The following is a 15,516-nucleotide window of genomic DNA, read 5'->3' as shown; positions in this document are numbered from 1 at the left end:
TGTTTTCTCCCTATCTTTCTCCCCTCCTCAATCCCACCCTCAATAAAAACCAAGCAACAAACGATATTTATCAACTCCCTAATACTCTAAATTTTCTATAACCCCAAACCCAAAACATGTCCTCTGAAGAGAATACAACATTCCAAATCCACTACTTCGCCTCCGCATCCACCTACACCGGCAAACAAACCGAACGTCTCCCCGCCCCCTTACCGCTGCCGAGACTCTTTGATACCCTTGAGTCCATGTACCCGGGGATCAAAGAGAAGGTGTTGAGTAGTTGTGGGGTGAGTTTGGGGGATGAGTATGTAGATGTTGAGGCTGATGGGGAGGTGGTGGTTATTAAGCCTGGGGATGAGGTTGCGGTGATTCCGCCGGTTAGTTCGGGGTGATCAACGGTCTACTCCTATTGGAATGAGTGATATTGGCTGTTCTTGGCTAGGTAGGTAGGTAGGTAGTTTTTGAGGGTATTGGTTTTGTGTCTGGTTTTTGGCTCTGATTATTCTCTTTGGTATAGGTATAGGTACATGCGCTGGCTGGTGGGGTGGGGAAGTCTGGAGTATTAGGGTGGGGTTTGCTTGGACGTAAATGATTGAAAGTGGGAGAGACATAGGAAAGAGATCAATGAAGGGACAGAATGCATGGGGATAGATTAGGGGATGGGGGGGTTGTCACCACCTTCAACATCAACATCAACATCAACATTAGCATTATCAGCGCCCATCGTCACCATTGTCCATCGTCTAACCATCCAATTTCTCCACACCCGCCGCCTTCTTCTGTCTCCAAAGAACGAGTCCGCAAACGCCTGAGAAGAAGAACATGATACTGTGCGCATACATCCTCGTTAGCATGATCCAACCGACTCCATAAACCACATCCAGGGGAGGTTACTCACCACATAGCAATACACAACCCCCAAATGGACTTCGCCTCCAAACACACCGACTTACTCGCTCCAATCCAGGCCGTATAGTCCACAGTCCCGCCATTCAGATCCTCCAAATAACTGCTCAGATGCGTGGCAAACGTATACGCCGATGATCCGCTTGACCCGTCGCTGCTGAGCTTGTTGCATTGCAGATAGGATAGTGGCTTCCCGATGATGACTGATACCACGATCACGGCGATGAGGAGGAGGGTGTCGAGGATGGCGGAGATTAGGAAGTGTAGGATGTTGTCGAGGAAGAGGATTGTTGTGATGAAGCTGTATATTACTGCGATGCTGGTCTGGTTGCCATTCAAGGGTGGTTAGAGGGGTGGATGTTGGGTAGGTAGAAGGCAGAGGGAAGGACGTACCACTGTGATTGTCCCGATGAAGATGGCTGGGGGCGTGGCGCCGTTGGAGACAATCTCGGCGATGAAGTTCGCTGTTAATCCGATTATGGCGATGAGTGAGCAGAGCTGGATGATGCGCGCGCAGACGAAGGTTGCGCCGAGGAGTCCGTGGGGTGCCATTTTCTTTTCTTTCTTCTTGATGGCAGTGGTAGCTGCTAAGGCGAACAGATGTGTGTATTATGAGATGGATGGCTCGATGTCGGGCACTTCACGAGTGAGATGGGTTGTAAGAGAAGAGAGAGTGTGTGCTAGCCAAATGGCCGTGATTAATACGTATGCAAACACAACAATTGAGATCAAACAATGATACAAAGGAGTGTAGTAGCACAACAATCCCAAATCAAAGGAATGTATAAGACAATGGCAAAGAAGACTGAGAGAGACCGTGAGTTTTCGCTGTTTGACTGAAGTGTAGACAAAGCAAATCCACGACGAGAACCACTCTCTTTAAATATCTCTCTTTCCAAGCACCTATTCAAACCATGAAGCTAGGCGAGAATACACGGCACAGAACCTCAAGTTCCAGACCCAGACAAAATTAGCTACACTCGTGCCGTGTTCTAGATCCGACCCATGAGGATCCATGGGATCTTGGTTGCTGAGCTCTCATTGCATGATGAAGCGCCGACGGGACGGTAGAGTCTTGTCCAGACCTGTTCAAGGAGCGCTTTGTCTGGAGAAGGTGAAGCGAGCGCTTACTTCATACATAGCTAGCTATCAAAAGGATGAGCTCAGGTAAGTTGCGCGGTAAAGAGCTAGGGCTGCACCGGGATGGGTCTACTCCACACCGGCGCTTGGAGATGCCATAGCGGGAACGTTCCTGGCCAACGACCCACGAGAGCTTAATTGAACCTGAGACGACTGGCGTGTGGATGATTGGCGCGGAGGGTATTATTGGGATTTGATTGCAGTGGGGAGAGGGACTTGCTCAGCCTCATTCCGTCTATTACTATTACTATCAGAGGGTCAGTACGCCGTATTTGGAGGAAGTGGGATGGGAGGCGCCTGCAATGCAGATCGCGCTGTCGCCGTCCAGCTTCTCGGGAGTGTCGTCTGTGGCGTTTTCTATATTAAGGATATGCGGGTAGATTGATTGGGATCGTTTCGTGGAGAAGCGCATTGATTCAGGGTATGTCCCGTACCTGCAGTGAAGGATTGTAGGCGGGATGTTGGGGTAATAGGTATTGGCTGAGAGAAAGCGGCAATATTCCTCGAGATGGTCTTGTAATAGATCTGCTACTACTTTCCCTTTTCTGGGGAGGTGCTCAAGCTGCTAATATTGTCGGCGTTTGAATATGTCTTTCAGGTTTTGATTTGTTGTGCGTGGGTGTTTTTGGTAATTCTGCGTGTAGGTAGATACGTTCATGTACAGAGCTGGTAGCTTAGAGTAGTATACCCTTGCTGATAAAGTAGTTGACAGGGGTGCCTTATTAGATGATTTATTGATGCTGCTTGAGCTTGATATGTTGTAGAGTTCGTCCAAGTAGAGCTCGAGCATGACGTAGCCCCAAAGTGGTCATGTTGCAAGCTCCTTGGAGAAGCTGGACTGATCCTGCGCCATCCCTGCATTAGCTGGTTGGGTGGTCGTAGTCAGGCCACTATTAACTGCGCCTCTCGCCTTGTTCATGCTACTGGTCACTGCAAGCATTGGAAGGAAACGATCCAATCATACCGAGAGCACAACTCACTGCTTTGGTGACGTGCCAATGTTGATAGTGGATCTTCATATTGTCTCGCGCCAACTGTTTGGTTGGGGAGAGGCTATGATCAAGGATAATGTTGTATCGATGGTCAATGCTTCGAAATGCGCAAGTTGCTTGCCGTCAAATAGACAAGTTGTTGGGCTTCGTTGGGCTTCGAAGAGCTAGCGTGTCCAAAGACTAATGCAGAAAGGCCGCAAACCAGGAAGGATCGACACTCTATGTAATAGCAGTATCAACTATGATAAGGTCCTGTGTCTAGTAGGACAGCTCTCGGCCGTCTACACAATGGCTGCTTGGTCATCCTAGTAGTGCTTCAAGAGTACCGCATTTCCTTCAATGTGTTTCAGGGATTGGCAACAACTATCCCGTCCAGTTTGGCAAAATCAGCAGAGTCCGGTATGCAAACAGCACGAAGGCTTGTAATTGGGAAGTATCTGCCCCCTAAGTGTGTTGCCATTGATACGTGTTATACTATCTTCTGATGGGATGAGAATATCAATTTCTCACCAAGTTCACATCTGTGAGCGACCACAGCCAGAACACCACATTGTATATGGTTAGACTCGCTTCATGCGATTACATTATCTTCTCGGAAGCCGACTTCTCTCACTGCTTTCTGTTGTGTTTTCTGGCATGGAGCACGTTTCTGTAGTTGCGGGTGAAGCCCAAGATAGCTTGCATCATCCTGGTACGGCGGTATGCTGCTCAACGAAGACTTGAAGCTCAGGGTAGACTGGCGCTTTCAGTGACGTCGAGCTGGAGTTCATCGACTAGGCGAAAGCCCATCTATGTACGAGGAGTATGAGCGTACTAAATATATTGTGCTCATCAAGTGCTTCAAGAAGATCTGTCAATCATAAATGACTAGAGACCACCGACAGTCAGATCAGGAAACTAAATACATACACTCAAGGATAGTTTCCAAGCCAATGCTAAGTGCAAATGGTCATTACTCAATCACTTACGCATCAGGTTTTGTAGCACTTCGTACCGTTTCGGTTGTTGGTAAACAGTCCGACTCATCATCTAGTAGAGAAGGTGCTAATATCACCTTAAGTACTGTGCGATATTGCCCTCATTGTAGAATAATACTCTATGGATGTCCTTCGATCATCCACAATGGCCATAGAACTCGCACAGCTAAGTCAACAATTGTATGCATAGTTCGGGGAAAATTCGGAATTTGGAGTAGCGCCAGGTACGAATACTCACCGCCCCAGCGGTAAGTGGCAACTGCCGGCAGTATATAGATTTTACAACTGCGGAGATTCGCCGCAGCTGCTTCCACGCCTCCTGCTCCATCAAGAAATTGAGCTCCAGGTTGTGGGTATGTATGATGGGTGGTCCAGAATGCCTCTGTTACTCCCAAAGATGAGAGTATTGCAGAGGGCGGCTGGTGTGAATTACGCGCTCACGCCGAGACTCTGCGGAGCTGCCTTGCGCGCGCCACCTATCCTTCGCCGGAGCCATCTCTCAGACTACTCACAAATTGTATCACGGAGATGCTTTAGCGCAGGCTCAAAGGTACGAGCTTCTCTTTAAATTGTCGAAAATGCTGGTTAACACTAGTACTATTTAGTATCTCGACCAGGACCTACTAAACTCGTCAACCGAGGTTCTCAACCTCCGTCTCAAGCTCGAGTTTGACGAGCACAAGGACATCCGAAACTATCTGCGGAAATGGCAACAGTCCCATTCCAACGACTTGGACCCTGTCCGCGGCCCGGGGACTTCGAATTCACTGGACGCGTCGGCACCATGGGTGGGAAACATGCTCAACGACAACCGTGAGGCTCGCGATGCCGGAAGCGATGCTCTACGAGCGGCAGATGATTCTTTGGAATTCACAAACTCAGCCGACGAAGGAGAGGGCTTGAATCAATACTTGGAGCCGGGTGATCTGGTGGCAATGACTGCGTAAGTGCAATTGACTTGTGCTGCTGTGCAAGATTATGGCCGCTAACTTCTTGCGGAACAGCGTCGACGGTATCCTGACATTTGCCATCTATATCCGCTCCATCCATAAACAGCAACAGTTCTATACGGACAGAGGGAAATGGCGGATTGCTTTTGCCAAGGATCTTGACTATGTCGTCAAGGGGTTTGTGCCTCCAGAAATGGTTGCGCCCCTGCTCCCACACGTTCCTGGCGCTGCCGCTCAGATGAAGACAGAGTTCCAATCTGTGACCGAAGGTGGAGTCCCGAGAAATGTTGGTGCGGATCTTCTCAAGAAAATGTACACCTTCGACCAAGACGCGCAGGAGCTGTACCGCGCAAATGCAGCCCGGTTGGACAGCATCCATGACATTGTGGCCGATGAGGAAAATTACCGTGAATATACGTTGGAGGAGCTGACCTGCAAGGCGCTTGATATTGAGAAAGATCAGCTGAACGATGTGCTCTTGTTCCTCGTCCATCGCGTCGCTCACGCCAATGCTTTCTTCATCGAGTATGATCGGAGTTCGCTTTTTGCCAACCATTACCTAGTCAAACCCAGACGGATCGCTAGAGTTCTGGACACGGTCACCACGTGGGCTCACGAGCATCAAGATCACCTTTACCAGAATGTAAATGGTAAGGGGCTTCCCAATTTGAAGGACCATCCTCTACAGAAATTCGTCCAGAAGGCCCAGCGTCTCATCAAGCGTAGCCGAACCGCGCGCGCGCCAACTACCATGGCTTGCGTCGGTCCAAGTGCTCATCGATTCACTCCGGACCAGGATGGCAAGCATATGGTCTATCGTGAAATGGTTACAGAAAAGTTCAGTGACACCGATCTTATGATCATCGAATACTTACAACTATGGTGTCTTCCGCCGCGCAGAATGACGTCTGGGACCATGCGCTCGGCCGGTTCGCATATAATGCGTAGTACAGGTATGTATGGCGCTGTGGAACTGAATCCCATGACGGCAACTCTTTTCCTACAAGAACTGGGTGTTTTCTACCCGTGGGAGAATATTCGCTTGTTCGACCAAGGTCTGGCCCTTCCCGGCCACGGCATTTCTCCCAACTCGGATGCGGCGTGGGAGGAAGTCCAAAAAGAGTGCGAGAAGCTCAACTCACAGGAGCTTCCTGATAAGATGAAAGATGTGCGTACTGACTGGGGCGACCTACCGGTTTATTGTGTGGATGATGCCACTGCTCAGGAGATTGACGACGGTGTTTCTCTCGAGCGCATTCCGGGATCAGACGATACATTCTGGGTCCGTGTACATGTGGCCAACCCTACTGCATTCCTTGATTCTGAAGGCAAGGTTATGCAGTACGCCGCTTCCCGCCTCCAGACGATGTATGCCCCAGAGCGTACATATCCTATGATTCCGAGCTCCCTCACGCAGAAGCACTTCAGTTTGGCCCCAGGCCGTCCAACTCTCACCTTCAGCGCGAAGATGAATTTGCAGGGCGACGTTCTTGATACCGACATCACGAATGGAGTGGCCAGGAACGTCATCTATATAACACACGGCAAGCTACGCAGTCTTTTCGAACCTAGTTCCGAAAAGCAATTAGAGCCTTTGAGAGTAGGGGGAGAAGTGCCGAAGCGGAATTTGCGTGAGGAGTTACAAGAGGAAGTAGATGAGAAGGATGAGTCCAATTTCCGTACGTTGAGACAGTTGATGCTGGCGTTCCGGGAACACCGACGTAAGAACGGCGCCATGGAATGGCCTTCATCTCCCGACATCTCTCTTTCAATGACTGCAGGGACAGAGCCTTTGAATCCTTCCAATATGAAGGTTACGGAAGGGCGTTACGTTCTTGGCGATCCCGTCATTGAACTGGCCCAGCAACAAGTTGATCCTCACGAAGTCCCTGATATGACGAAGCGCAACCTTATCTCGACTCTAATGAACCTGGCCTGTTGGGTCTCCGGAAAATGGCTGGCCGAACGCAACATCCCTTCTGTCTACGACGGCACGTACTATCATCCGGAATACCCTAAAGTAACAAACGAGAACCTCTCCCAATACGGAGGGCAAGCTTGGTTGCAATTGGCAGCTCCGAAGGGTATCTCTTCATCCAGTCCCCTCCATCATACGCCTCTTGGACTTGACACCTATGTCAAAGCAACCAGTCCCCTGCGGCGGTACACAGACGTCCTTGCTCATTATCAAATCGAGGCCGCGCTTCGCTTCGAACACGAGCATGGCCGCCGCCTGGACGCCCAGACGGATGAGCCTGCTCTGCCTTTCTCTCGTGAATACGTTGATGAATATATTTCTCGGTCCCGGTGGAAGCGCAACCGCATCCGGGAATGTGACCTAGCCTCGAAGCAATTCTGGGCATGCATGCTTCTGTTCCGCGCCTTCTACTTCTCCGAGTGCCCACTACCCGAGACATTCGAGTGCTTGATCCAGCGGCCATACAGCAGCACCTCCATGGCTGGTACGCCATACGGAAACGGATACGCTGCTGTTATCACGTCCCTGGGAGTTCGCTGCCAGGTCGTAATACCTGAAGAGATGTCAGACGCACCTGACCTGGACATCCTCAGTATCGTGGATGCTAAGATTACTGCCGTTGATATGGCACGCTCGCTTGTGGTCATGGAAGCAACGCGGGTCGTTAAGCCGTTTGAACGGGTGGGGGAATGGAAGTGATGCATTTGTACAGTGAATATCGAGTTTTGGCCATCGGTTTTGTTGGTGGAGTTCCGGTAACAGCATCATTTTGAACGCTCTCATCTCTGGTAATATACGAAGCGCCTGGTGTTTATATTATGTATACCATAGCTTGCAAATAGATCTTCTGTCGATATCCTTAATAGGCAAGAGCAACTAGCTCATGTGACCACACTCCTCGTCACGCCTCATTGATTCCCACTACTCGAACCTTGAGCGTCCACACTCCTTTTTCCGGACGCTGTACTACCATTTCCCGCGTGAATTCCATATCCTCAGGACGCGTCTCGCATAATTCTAGGTCAAAGCGACGCACAATGGCTGCCAGTGTCATGTACAATTCTGCATAGGCCAGGCTGATCGATAATGAGCTTTTGTTATTGATAGTGAGGGTTTGCACTCACTTCATGCCAATACAGATTCTACTGCCCCGTGTGAAAGGAACTAGGTATTTGGTAAGGTTGTCCCCCCGTTCGGCAGCTTGGATCCATCGCTCGGGGGTGAAGCTTTCAGGATCTGGGAAAATCGCGGGATTACGGTGGATGAAATAACTGATTGTGCTGACCGGAGTCTTCATAGAAGAAGTGTCAGTTCATTATCCTCCTGTTCGAACAGTCATGCTTACGCCAGGCGGGATCTCGTATCCCTTGTAATATAGTGTCTCTGTTGGTGCCACTCGCGCTGGTCTCAAAGCTGCTGCCCCAAGCCGGAGAGCTTCGTTGATGACGGCGGTCTATCCATCACAACAAGTTAGTGCTTGGTGCCAATGCGCGCATATATATTGGTCTCGAGTGCGTACTAGGTATGGCAGCCGCTCCAGCTGTGCCCAATTGGCTTCACTAGTTGGCTTAGGCATGACTTGCTGCAGTTCTTGCCGGAGCTTTGAATAGAAGTCTTTGTTTCTCAGAAGATGATACGTCGCAAGCGTCAATGTCGCTGCCGTACTTTCTGTACCCCCGAGGAGGACAATAAAGCTCTCATCGCGCAGGCGAGCTACAGACCGCTCGCTCGCAGGCACAGAAGGATCGCTCAGAGCATTATATATTGTCCTTCGTTTTGCGCCTTCAAGCGCTACAGCCTCGTCTGATTGACGGGAAATCTGCTCCTGCAAGTCATACACATTTGACAATGCAGGACGAACAAGGCGCATGAGCCGTATTGGCAAAGCTTTTGTTAGGGCTGGAATAATTGGGAAAAACCGGAACAAATGGCAGGCACTAGTGCCCTTGGCCAAGATTTCCCATACAATGTTCCTTTTCACCAGGTCCCTTTCTCTCAGATACCCATTGTCTTTTCCATAAAGATAGTGTGTGATGATATCTCCTGTGAGTGCAGTGAAGGCTGTACTTAACGCGAACACCGCTTGCTCGGCATGTACCCGTTTCAGGTGCCATGCTAAAAGGGACACCTTCTCTTGAACGACATCTGAAAGCTCAAGTACAGCCTTCTTCGAGAAGAACGGATTCAGCGGGGCTCGACGAGCACGGTGAAGATCATGATCGACGGTTGCCAGCGCCGCATATGATGATGCATATGATGATACCATGCGCGGATCTTTCTCGCGTTTCCGGCCACATCCAGCATAGATCTCGTCATACATAGATGGGTCAGCAATATGGACTTCTCGCGGGTTTATTCGCACGATTGGGCCTTCAATTATTGTCAGTAAGGTGCATTAATAGTGGTCCGGTAGAATACCGTAGGCTCTATGCATCTTCTCGATTTCCCATATAAATTTTCCACCACGAACAACATCGTGGTAGAATTCATGCAGGTGAGTGGCAGCTGCTAGTTTGGGCCCTGGGATTTTGCTAAGGGGGTGAAAATAGATACGGTATATTGCTCTCGCGGAGACACAAAAGAAAACCAAGAGTGGTAGAAGAAGGGTGTACATCATGAAAACCGTCAGTTTATCTTTATTTTTCATCAAAACCGCGCCTTATCCGTGTAGCTTTGAGTGATACCAGCTACCCATATATAGTAACAGTCCCTGCTCAGAAGGCATGCACATCTTGCGAATCCCCTTGACGAGCAACGCTAAGAGGCTCTTATCTTCAGACCTTTAAGTCGGGGCGAAAGTCCGTCCAATGCACTGAATCGTTGGACTTCGGCGCATTCAGCCAGACCTGACTCATGTTTACGATAGGCGGTTGTCCAGAAGGTACCTATCGTGTGGCTTTCTGCTTCCATTGAAAGTCTGCGGCTAAACAAGCTACGTTATATCCCGGTTAGACACAAGTCTCGAATGAGGATCTGGATACACCGAAATAGCGCCAGAGAATCACCAGGGTCGGAATAGTGTCACCAGGAATAGCAAATAGTCGTCGACGATCCCAATTTCGAGTAACCCACTTGTCGAGAATACGTTGCTATGTTCGGGTGCTACTGAGCAGAAGGTGGCTGAGCGAACAGACATCTGGCTTGCAGCTGTGCTAGGGCCTAGGTGAGTACTCGTAAGCTGATCATGATTGTGATTAAGGCTTTGATAGTCTGACCGACACAATGGCTTTGTTGTAAGAGGGGCATGCTATATTAATACCTTTTATCCAGGACTATAAGCGTTCAGCCTAGTTGTGCACCAGTGTCATTGGATCTGGACTGGCAATGTTATATCCAGCGTGTCATCCGTCTTCCGGCTGCTCTCAACAGATTACGGTTAAGCAGCTAACTGACCCTATGAATGCAGGAACTGTGTTATAAACCGCTCCAATATCAGATTTGCAATCACTCTAGGGTTTCGGCCTGCGTCCGACCTGATTGTAGCGGACATCCGCTGTAGCCGCCACCGCATATTCTCCGAATATTGTCCAGGACATCCGACGCAGGTTTGCTTCAGGACTGCATGATTTACGAGCAGGACTAGCACTAGTGACATAAGCCACATGCATGAGGCTATGCTATGACACGCACACGTATGCCATATTCTCCGATATGCAAATAGGCCCGTTGAGATATTAGTAAGAAGCGATGCCTTGCAGTACTCCATATGGTAGACAGTACTTTCTAATCAAATGCATACTAAGTTATAGAATTCTTCTCTCAACGGCCCAAATCAATCAAATCATGGTTCACCATAACAGACAATCCCTGAAAATGGAAGATTGTCTCATGCAGGATAACGGCAGCAATCACGCCAACAGGCGGCCCATTCCGCCACCGTTGATGTGGTCGGGATTTCCGAGTGGCTATAGACCAACTAGGGGTTGGTAAACAGTAAGTAGCGGTGGAGAATTCAGACAAACTGGTGATGAAGATGTTTGCCATGAGTTACAGAAGATTAGCAAAAAAAGTCTCGCAGGAACTTACCCTACTTGGGTTGATACTCGGACCAAGATGCTATGTTAGGCTGAGAATGTTGCCAGTACGGCTCTGTATAGTATATGCTCACCGATTATTTCCACATGGACTTACTTCACTTATCGAGAGGAGGCCTCAAAGTTACAGGGGATTGACTCAAAACATCAACATAAATATGGGATAATTGGTGCCAGCTTTGCTCGACGATCATCTAATTCCCTCATGTTTTTCTACAACTGCTACATCTTAAGTCAATTGTCAAGTAAGATCTAGAGTTATCCCTTTGGTAATACCAATCAGATCAAGGACTGGACTGGACTCAGCATGCATCCCTGCTGCTAACTAAGTATACGCGGCGTCTACGTATACACTCTCAATGAGCAGAGAAAATGGCTTCAGATCATACATACAATCCAACCAATACTTAATCAATTCAATCTCATCCATCTATATTCACCCTTTGATTACACACTGTCCTTCTTCCATATGTACTCCGTACTATCTATCCCATATCACACATACCACATCTAAATTCCAAAAACCTCCTTAACCAGCATCTTCTTATTAACTAAATCCCACACATAGTCAGTATAACCATCATATAAAACCAAATAACTATGTTCCAACCTCCCCCCACCCCTTTCAATCAACCAACACAAAGAAAAAAAAGGGAGTAAAAAGAAAGTAAACGGAATAAACTCACCCTTCCCCATCGCATTCCTCGGAATCACCCCCTCCAGGACCTTCATCTCCTGCGGCATCTTATACCCGGCTAAGCGATCCTTCAACGCCCTGCGCATATCCATCGCGCCCCAGGGCTTATCCCCATTCTTCCCACCCCCGCTCGTTCTATACTCGGGTCTGAGGACCACGATCGCGGCGACCTTTTGGCCCCATTGTTCCGAGGGAAGGCCTACGACGGCAGCTTCGGCGATTTGGGGACTCCATCAACAATTAGTATTTCATGGATGGGTGGTGGTTAATGTTGTAGATGGAAAAGGGGCACTCACAGTGAAAGCAACTCCCTCTCGACTTCCAACGCACTCACCTTCTCTCCGCCTGTCTTGATGATATCGACGCTTCGACGACCCTGGATAAAGTACATTGGGCCTTGGGCCCATTCGCCGCTTGTGCCGTGGCCGGCGGTGGGGACGGGTCTGCGGACGGCGACGTCGCCGGTTTTGAACCACGGTCTTTTGGGGTCTGTTTCATCTGGGACGAAGGATTCTTGCGTGGCTTTGTCGTTTGCCCAGTATTCTTTGAAGATGGTGGGGCCGCGGAGTTGGATCTCGCCTTCGCGTTCACGGCCCGTGGTGGTGTCGAGCTCTTCGCCCGGGTTGATGACTTCATTTGTTTCGGTGTCCACGAGACGGGCTTCTACCGAGGGTAGGGGCCAGCCGACGCTGCCGTCGACGCGGTCGGTGAAGTCGAGCCCGCAGCTGATGGCCATACCGACTTCGGTCATGCCGTAGCGTTCGAGGAGGACGTTGCCGTTGCTGAGGTCCGACCAGGCCTTTTTTGTCGGAGTGGGGAGGGCCGCGGAGCCGGAGATGTTGAGGCGGAGGTTCTCGGGGGAGATGGCCTTGCGGGCGGCTTCTTGGGTGGGTGTGGGGAGGTTGGGGAACGAGGTTAGGAGGCGGTTGTAGATTGTGGGCACGGCTGTGAGGAAGGTGATTTTGCTGCGTGATGTGGATGGGGAGGTTTGGGGGAGGAATGGGGCGGCGAGGCGCGTCCACACGGCGTCGGTGTTGAAGGGGAACATGAATTCGATGGAGGAGCCGGCCAGGATGGGCGTCACGATGGCGTTGACGGTGCCGTGGATGTGGTGTAGGGGGAGGAGGTGGAGGAGGCGGTCTTGCGGGGTGTAGTTCCAGGCTTGAAGGAGGGAGGTCGCTTGAGCTGTTAGGGCGGATTGGGGAATGAGGACGCCTTTCTGGGGGGTTGTTAGTTCTGTATAGATTTGGGGAGGGATGAGAGGGTCATTACGGGTCTGTTGGTGGTGCCGGATGTGTAGAGCATCATTCCACCGCGCGATTCCACTCCGATATCCTCCAATGACACTGAGCCCGTGTTGTTTGCGCCCACTTTGATCTTCTCCTTGATGTCTAGGACAGGCTCCCGATCCAGTCCCGCCTTGACGAGTTCTTGGGCCTTCGCTGCATACTTCTCCGTCGCAAGAAGCACCTTGGCCTGCGAGTTATCCATGATATACTTCAATTCGCCGACGGGGAAGGCGGGGGACAGTGGAAGGGCAATGGCATCGCTGGCGAGGATGGAGAGCAGCGTCACTAGTTACAGTTTGTCAGCGAGTATCCCATTGTCATCATACATGAGATGGTCACAGTACCTACGTAGTCGTAGCTATTCTCAGCCAGAAACGCGACCCTCTCTCCAGACAGCCCATCTTTTCCACCTCCAGCAGACTGAAGCAGCCGTTCCTTAGCTTGCAGTACATCGGCAACCAAATTCCCATATGTGAACGATCGAGCAGACGCGCTATGAACCACCGCCAGGTTTGATTGATCGTGGTCCTGGAGGGCGCGGAAGAGAGGTAGATTCGGCAGGGAGGTCGAGATCGATCGACGAACGAGAGGTGTCACTAAAGATCGGGAACGGCTCGCAGGGGCACCACATCTCCACGCTAGAAGGGTGTGGAGCGAATGTTGACGAGACGGAGAAGCAATCGAGCCCCGGGAGAGGAGCGGCATCAAGGTGCGTCCGGACATGACTGGGAAGAAGCTTAAGGACCGTATGACATGACCCAGCAGCCGTCAAGAAATCTCGAGTTTATAATTGCCTCGGTGCGCAGGGTAACCCACGTCAATCAATGGATTAATCGATACCCAAGGCAAAAGATAAAGGCGGATTGCGCGACGGAACTGATGTCATTTGGGGAGGAAGCGCATCGGAGCTTTGCGGTCTCGGCAACGGCACTTGCTTTGCTCCGGCTATCGGTGGTTGGAGATGCATTGGAAGCAGCATGTTAAGGTTAGGAAGGATGGTGATAGCTTTGCATGGAACCAGTCAGATTGGCCGATGCTTGTCTTTCCGGAAGAAAGAATAACACGCCTGCCAGGGTGATGATATAGTATTGAAAGGCATCTAAATGTGACGAAGCAACGGACAACCCCCGACCTCCGCACCATTCCCAAAGCAGTAACCCGCCCACTCCGTGGCCAATTGCGGTCTCCCGATTCTCATCGCTCAGCATCAAAGAATCCCCCCCCCCCCCCCCCCTCCGTATCTCTCAATAACTTACTACTCAGCATCATATCTCTCCCCTCCCCCCGCCTTATCTTCCACCGGGACTACCGCTTCCCCCTCAATGCTCCCCCGCGCCTCCCTCTCCGGCTTCCTCCCCCGCCGCGTCTTCTCCCTTACTGCTACCAGAATGGCTTCTACCTCCGCAACCCCCGTCGAAGATCTCATCCGGGAGAAGGTATGTCCCAATACCCACCTACATACGAGTATCAGATTATACATTCTCATACTAACTAATAATGTTTCAAAAGCTTACAACTGCTTTCACCCCCTCCACCCTCATCATCCGCAATGATTCGCATCTGCACGCACACCATAACGCCATGCGCGGATCGACTTCGAAAGAGACCCATTTCCAGTGAGTCAATACGTCCCATCTTCTCTTGATATACGTGTTGATCTGACTTATATTCGCGTCTAGTGTGACGATCACATCGCCCTCATTCCAGTCGAAGCCCCAGCCTGCGCGCCATCGTATGGTCTATGGCCTGTTGAAGGAGGAGATGAGTCGCGAGGGTGGCATCCATGCGCTGCAGTTGCGGACAAAGACGCCGGAGGAGGAACAGCGGGAGGAGGAGAGGAAGGCGGCGAAGGCTTGATATACAACATACAGCATATACTACTTGATACAGCAAGGGTTGATGATGTTCTTTCATTTGACTTGATCTGCGATACCCCATGAATAAATGCATTATACGGTCAATCGAGTGCGTTCTGCATACAGTTCGTACATACATCAAGGGATATTATTATAAGGTAGTCGGATTATTACATGTTCTAGCGCCAAAGGTAGGGGCAACGAAGAGACTCTAATATATACACTGCGATAGCATCAAGCGCATCCTAGCCAACGTGCAGCGACAGTAATTCATCAGGCCGCATACGCCCCAAGACGCAGAAACTATACACGACCGATCAGTGGATACAGACAAAACAGCGACGAGCGATCAAGCAGACATAGGAGACGATTCAGCAGGTGGGTGCTTTTCAACCAAGACAAGGCAAAACGACAAAGTGGTATAACAACGGGAAGAATCACAGCAAGCGAACGATCCTCGACTGGCTCGGCTTACCGTAAGCGTAGACAAGACGTAGAGCATCGGACGAGAACACAAACGATAAAGAGGTCGTTACAGCCTTGCGTAAACTTGAACGGAAAGCGAACAGAAGCAGGACAAGGTTAATACCTCGGAGGGTATCTGAAGATGAAGGGCATTGGCATGGCGAAGCATTTATATCAGCGCAAGGTCGAGTCATCAGATCAAGCCAAGCATAGCATAGGTGATATAAGAATC

General features: G+C 50.3%; 6 protein-coding genes across 6 annotated transcripts; 3 read left to right on the top strand and 3 right to left on the bottom strand.

The window, feature by feature from the left end:
* The first annotated feature begins 27 nt into the window (after nucleotides 1–27).
* On the top strand, nucleotides 28–592 carry BO83DRAFT_383145 (MoaD/ThiS family protein). The gene is made up of 2 exons (XM_025532401.1): nucleotides 28–442; nucleotides 518–592. Exon 1 carries the CDS (start codon nucleotides 117–119, stop codon nucleotides 390–392), a length of 276 nt encoding a protein of 91 aa, XP_025382555.1. The 5' UTR covers nucleotides 28–116; the 3' UTR covers nucleotides 393–442; nucleotides 518–592.
* Nucleotides 593–692: 100 nt separating this feature from the next.
* BO83DRAFT_383142 (uncharacterized protein) lies at nucleotides 693–1,741 on the bottom strand. Its single transcript, XM_025532400.1, has 3 exons — nucleotides 1,300–1,741; nucleotides 899–1,230; nucleotides 693–828 (listed from the first exon to the last, which is right to left on the bottom strand). The coding sequence occupies exons 1-3, from the start codon at nucleotides 1,456–1,458 to the stop codon at nucleotides 744–746; spliced, it is 576 nt and encodes a 191-aa protein (XP_025382554.1). The 5' UTR covers nucleotides 1,459–1,741; the 3' UTR covers nucleotides 693–743.
* Nucleotides 1,742–4,160: 2,419 nt separating this feature from the next.
* BO83DRAFT_393813 (exoribonuclease II) lies at nucleotides 4,161–7,642 on the top strand (the record flags this gene model as incomplete). Its single annotated transcript, XM_025532992.1, has 6 exons — nucleotides 4,161–4,195; nucleotides 4,262–4,263; nucleotides 4,292–4,368; nucleotides 4,413–4,565; nucleotides 4,621–4,958; nucleotides 5,020–7,642. The coding sequence occupies 6 exons, from the start codon at nucleotides 4,161–4,163 to the stop codon at nucleotides 7,640–7,642; spliced, it is 3,228 nt and encodes a 1,075-aa protein (XP_025382553.1).
* Nucleotides 7,643–7,844: 202 nt separating this feature from the next.
* Nucleotides 7,845–9,557, bottom strand: BO83DRAFT_403634 (cytochrome P450; the record flags this gene model as incomplete). Its single annotated transcript, XM_025533638.1, has 5 exons — nucleotides 7,845–8,019; nucleotides 8,068–8,234; nucleotides 8,289–8,396; nucleotides 8,463–9,313; nucleotides 9,362–9,557. The coding sequence occupies 5 exons, from the start codon at nucleotides 9,555–9,557 to the stop codon at nucleotides 7,845–7,847; spliced, it is 1,497 nt and encodes a 498-aa protein (XP_025382552.1).
* Nucleotides 9,558–11,377: 1,820 nt separating this feature from the next.
* Nucleotides 11,378–13,994, bottom strand: BO83DRAFT_383139 (acyl-CoA synthetase). The gene is made up of 5 exons (XM_025532399.1): nucleotides 13,308–13,994; nucleotides 12,947–13,248; nucleotides 11,971–12,893; nucleotides 11,664–11,902; nucleotides 11,378–11,528 (listed from the first exon to the last, which is right to left on the bottom strand). The coding sequence occupies exons 1-5, from the start codon at nucleotides 13,684–13,686 to the stop codon at nucleotides 11,488–11,490; spliced, it is 1,884 nt and encodes a 627-aa protein (XP_025382551.1). The 5' UTR covers nucleotides 13,687–13,994; the 3' UTR covers nucleotides 11,378–11,487.
* A 210-nt stretch (nucleotides 13,995–14,204) lies between these two features.
* BO83DRAFT_183422 (BolA family protein) lies at nucleotides 14,205–15,195 on the top strand. Its single transcript, XM_025526491.1, has 3 exons — nucleotides 14,205–14,399; nucleotides 14,473–14,579; nucleotides 14,643–15,195. Exons 1-3 carry the CDS (start codon nucleotides 14,286–14,288, stop codon nucleotides 14,818–14,820), a joined length of 399 nt encoding a protein of 132 aa, XP_025382550.1. The 5' UTR covers nucleotides 14,205–14,285; the 3' UTR covers nucleotides 14,821–15,195.
* The last annotated feature ends 321 nt before the right edge of the window (nucleotides 15,196–15,516 follow it).

This window comes from Aspergillus eucalypticola (assembly GCF_003184535.1).
Source record: "Aspergillus eucalypticola CBS 122712 chromosome Unknown BO83scaffold_42, whole genome shotgun sequence".
NCBI classification, from domain to species: domain Eukaryota; kingdom Fungi; phylum Ascomycota; class Eurotiomycetes; order Eurotiales; family Aspergillaceae; genus Aspergillus; species Aspergillus eucalypticola.
Note: the sequence above shows the minus strand (reverse complement) of the source record. Positions and strands in the feature narration are given on the sequence as shown.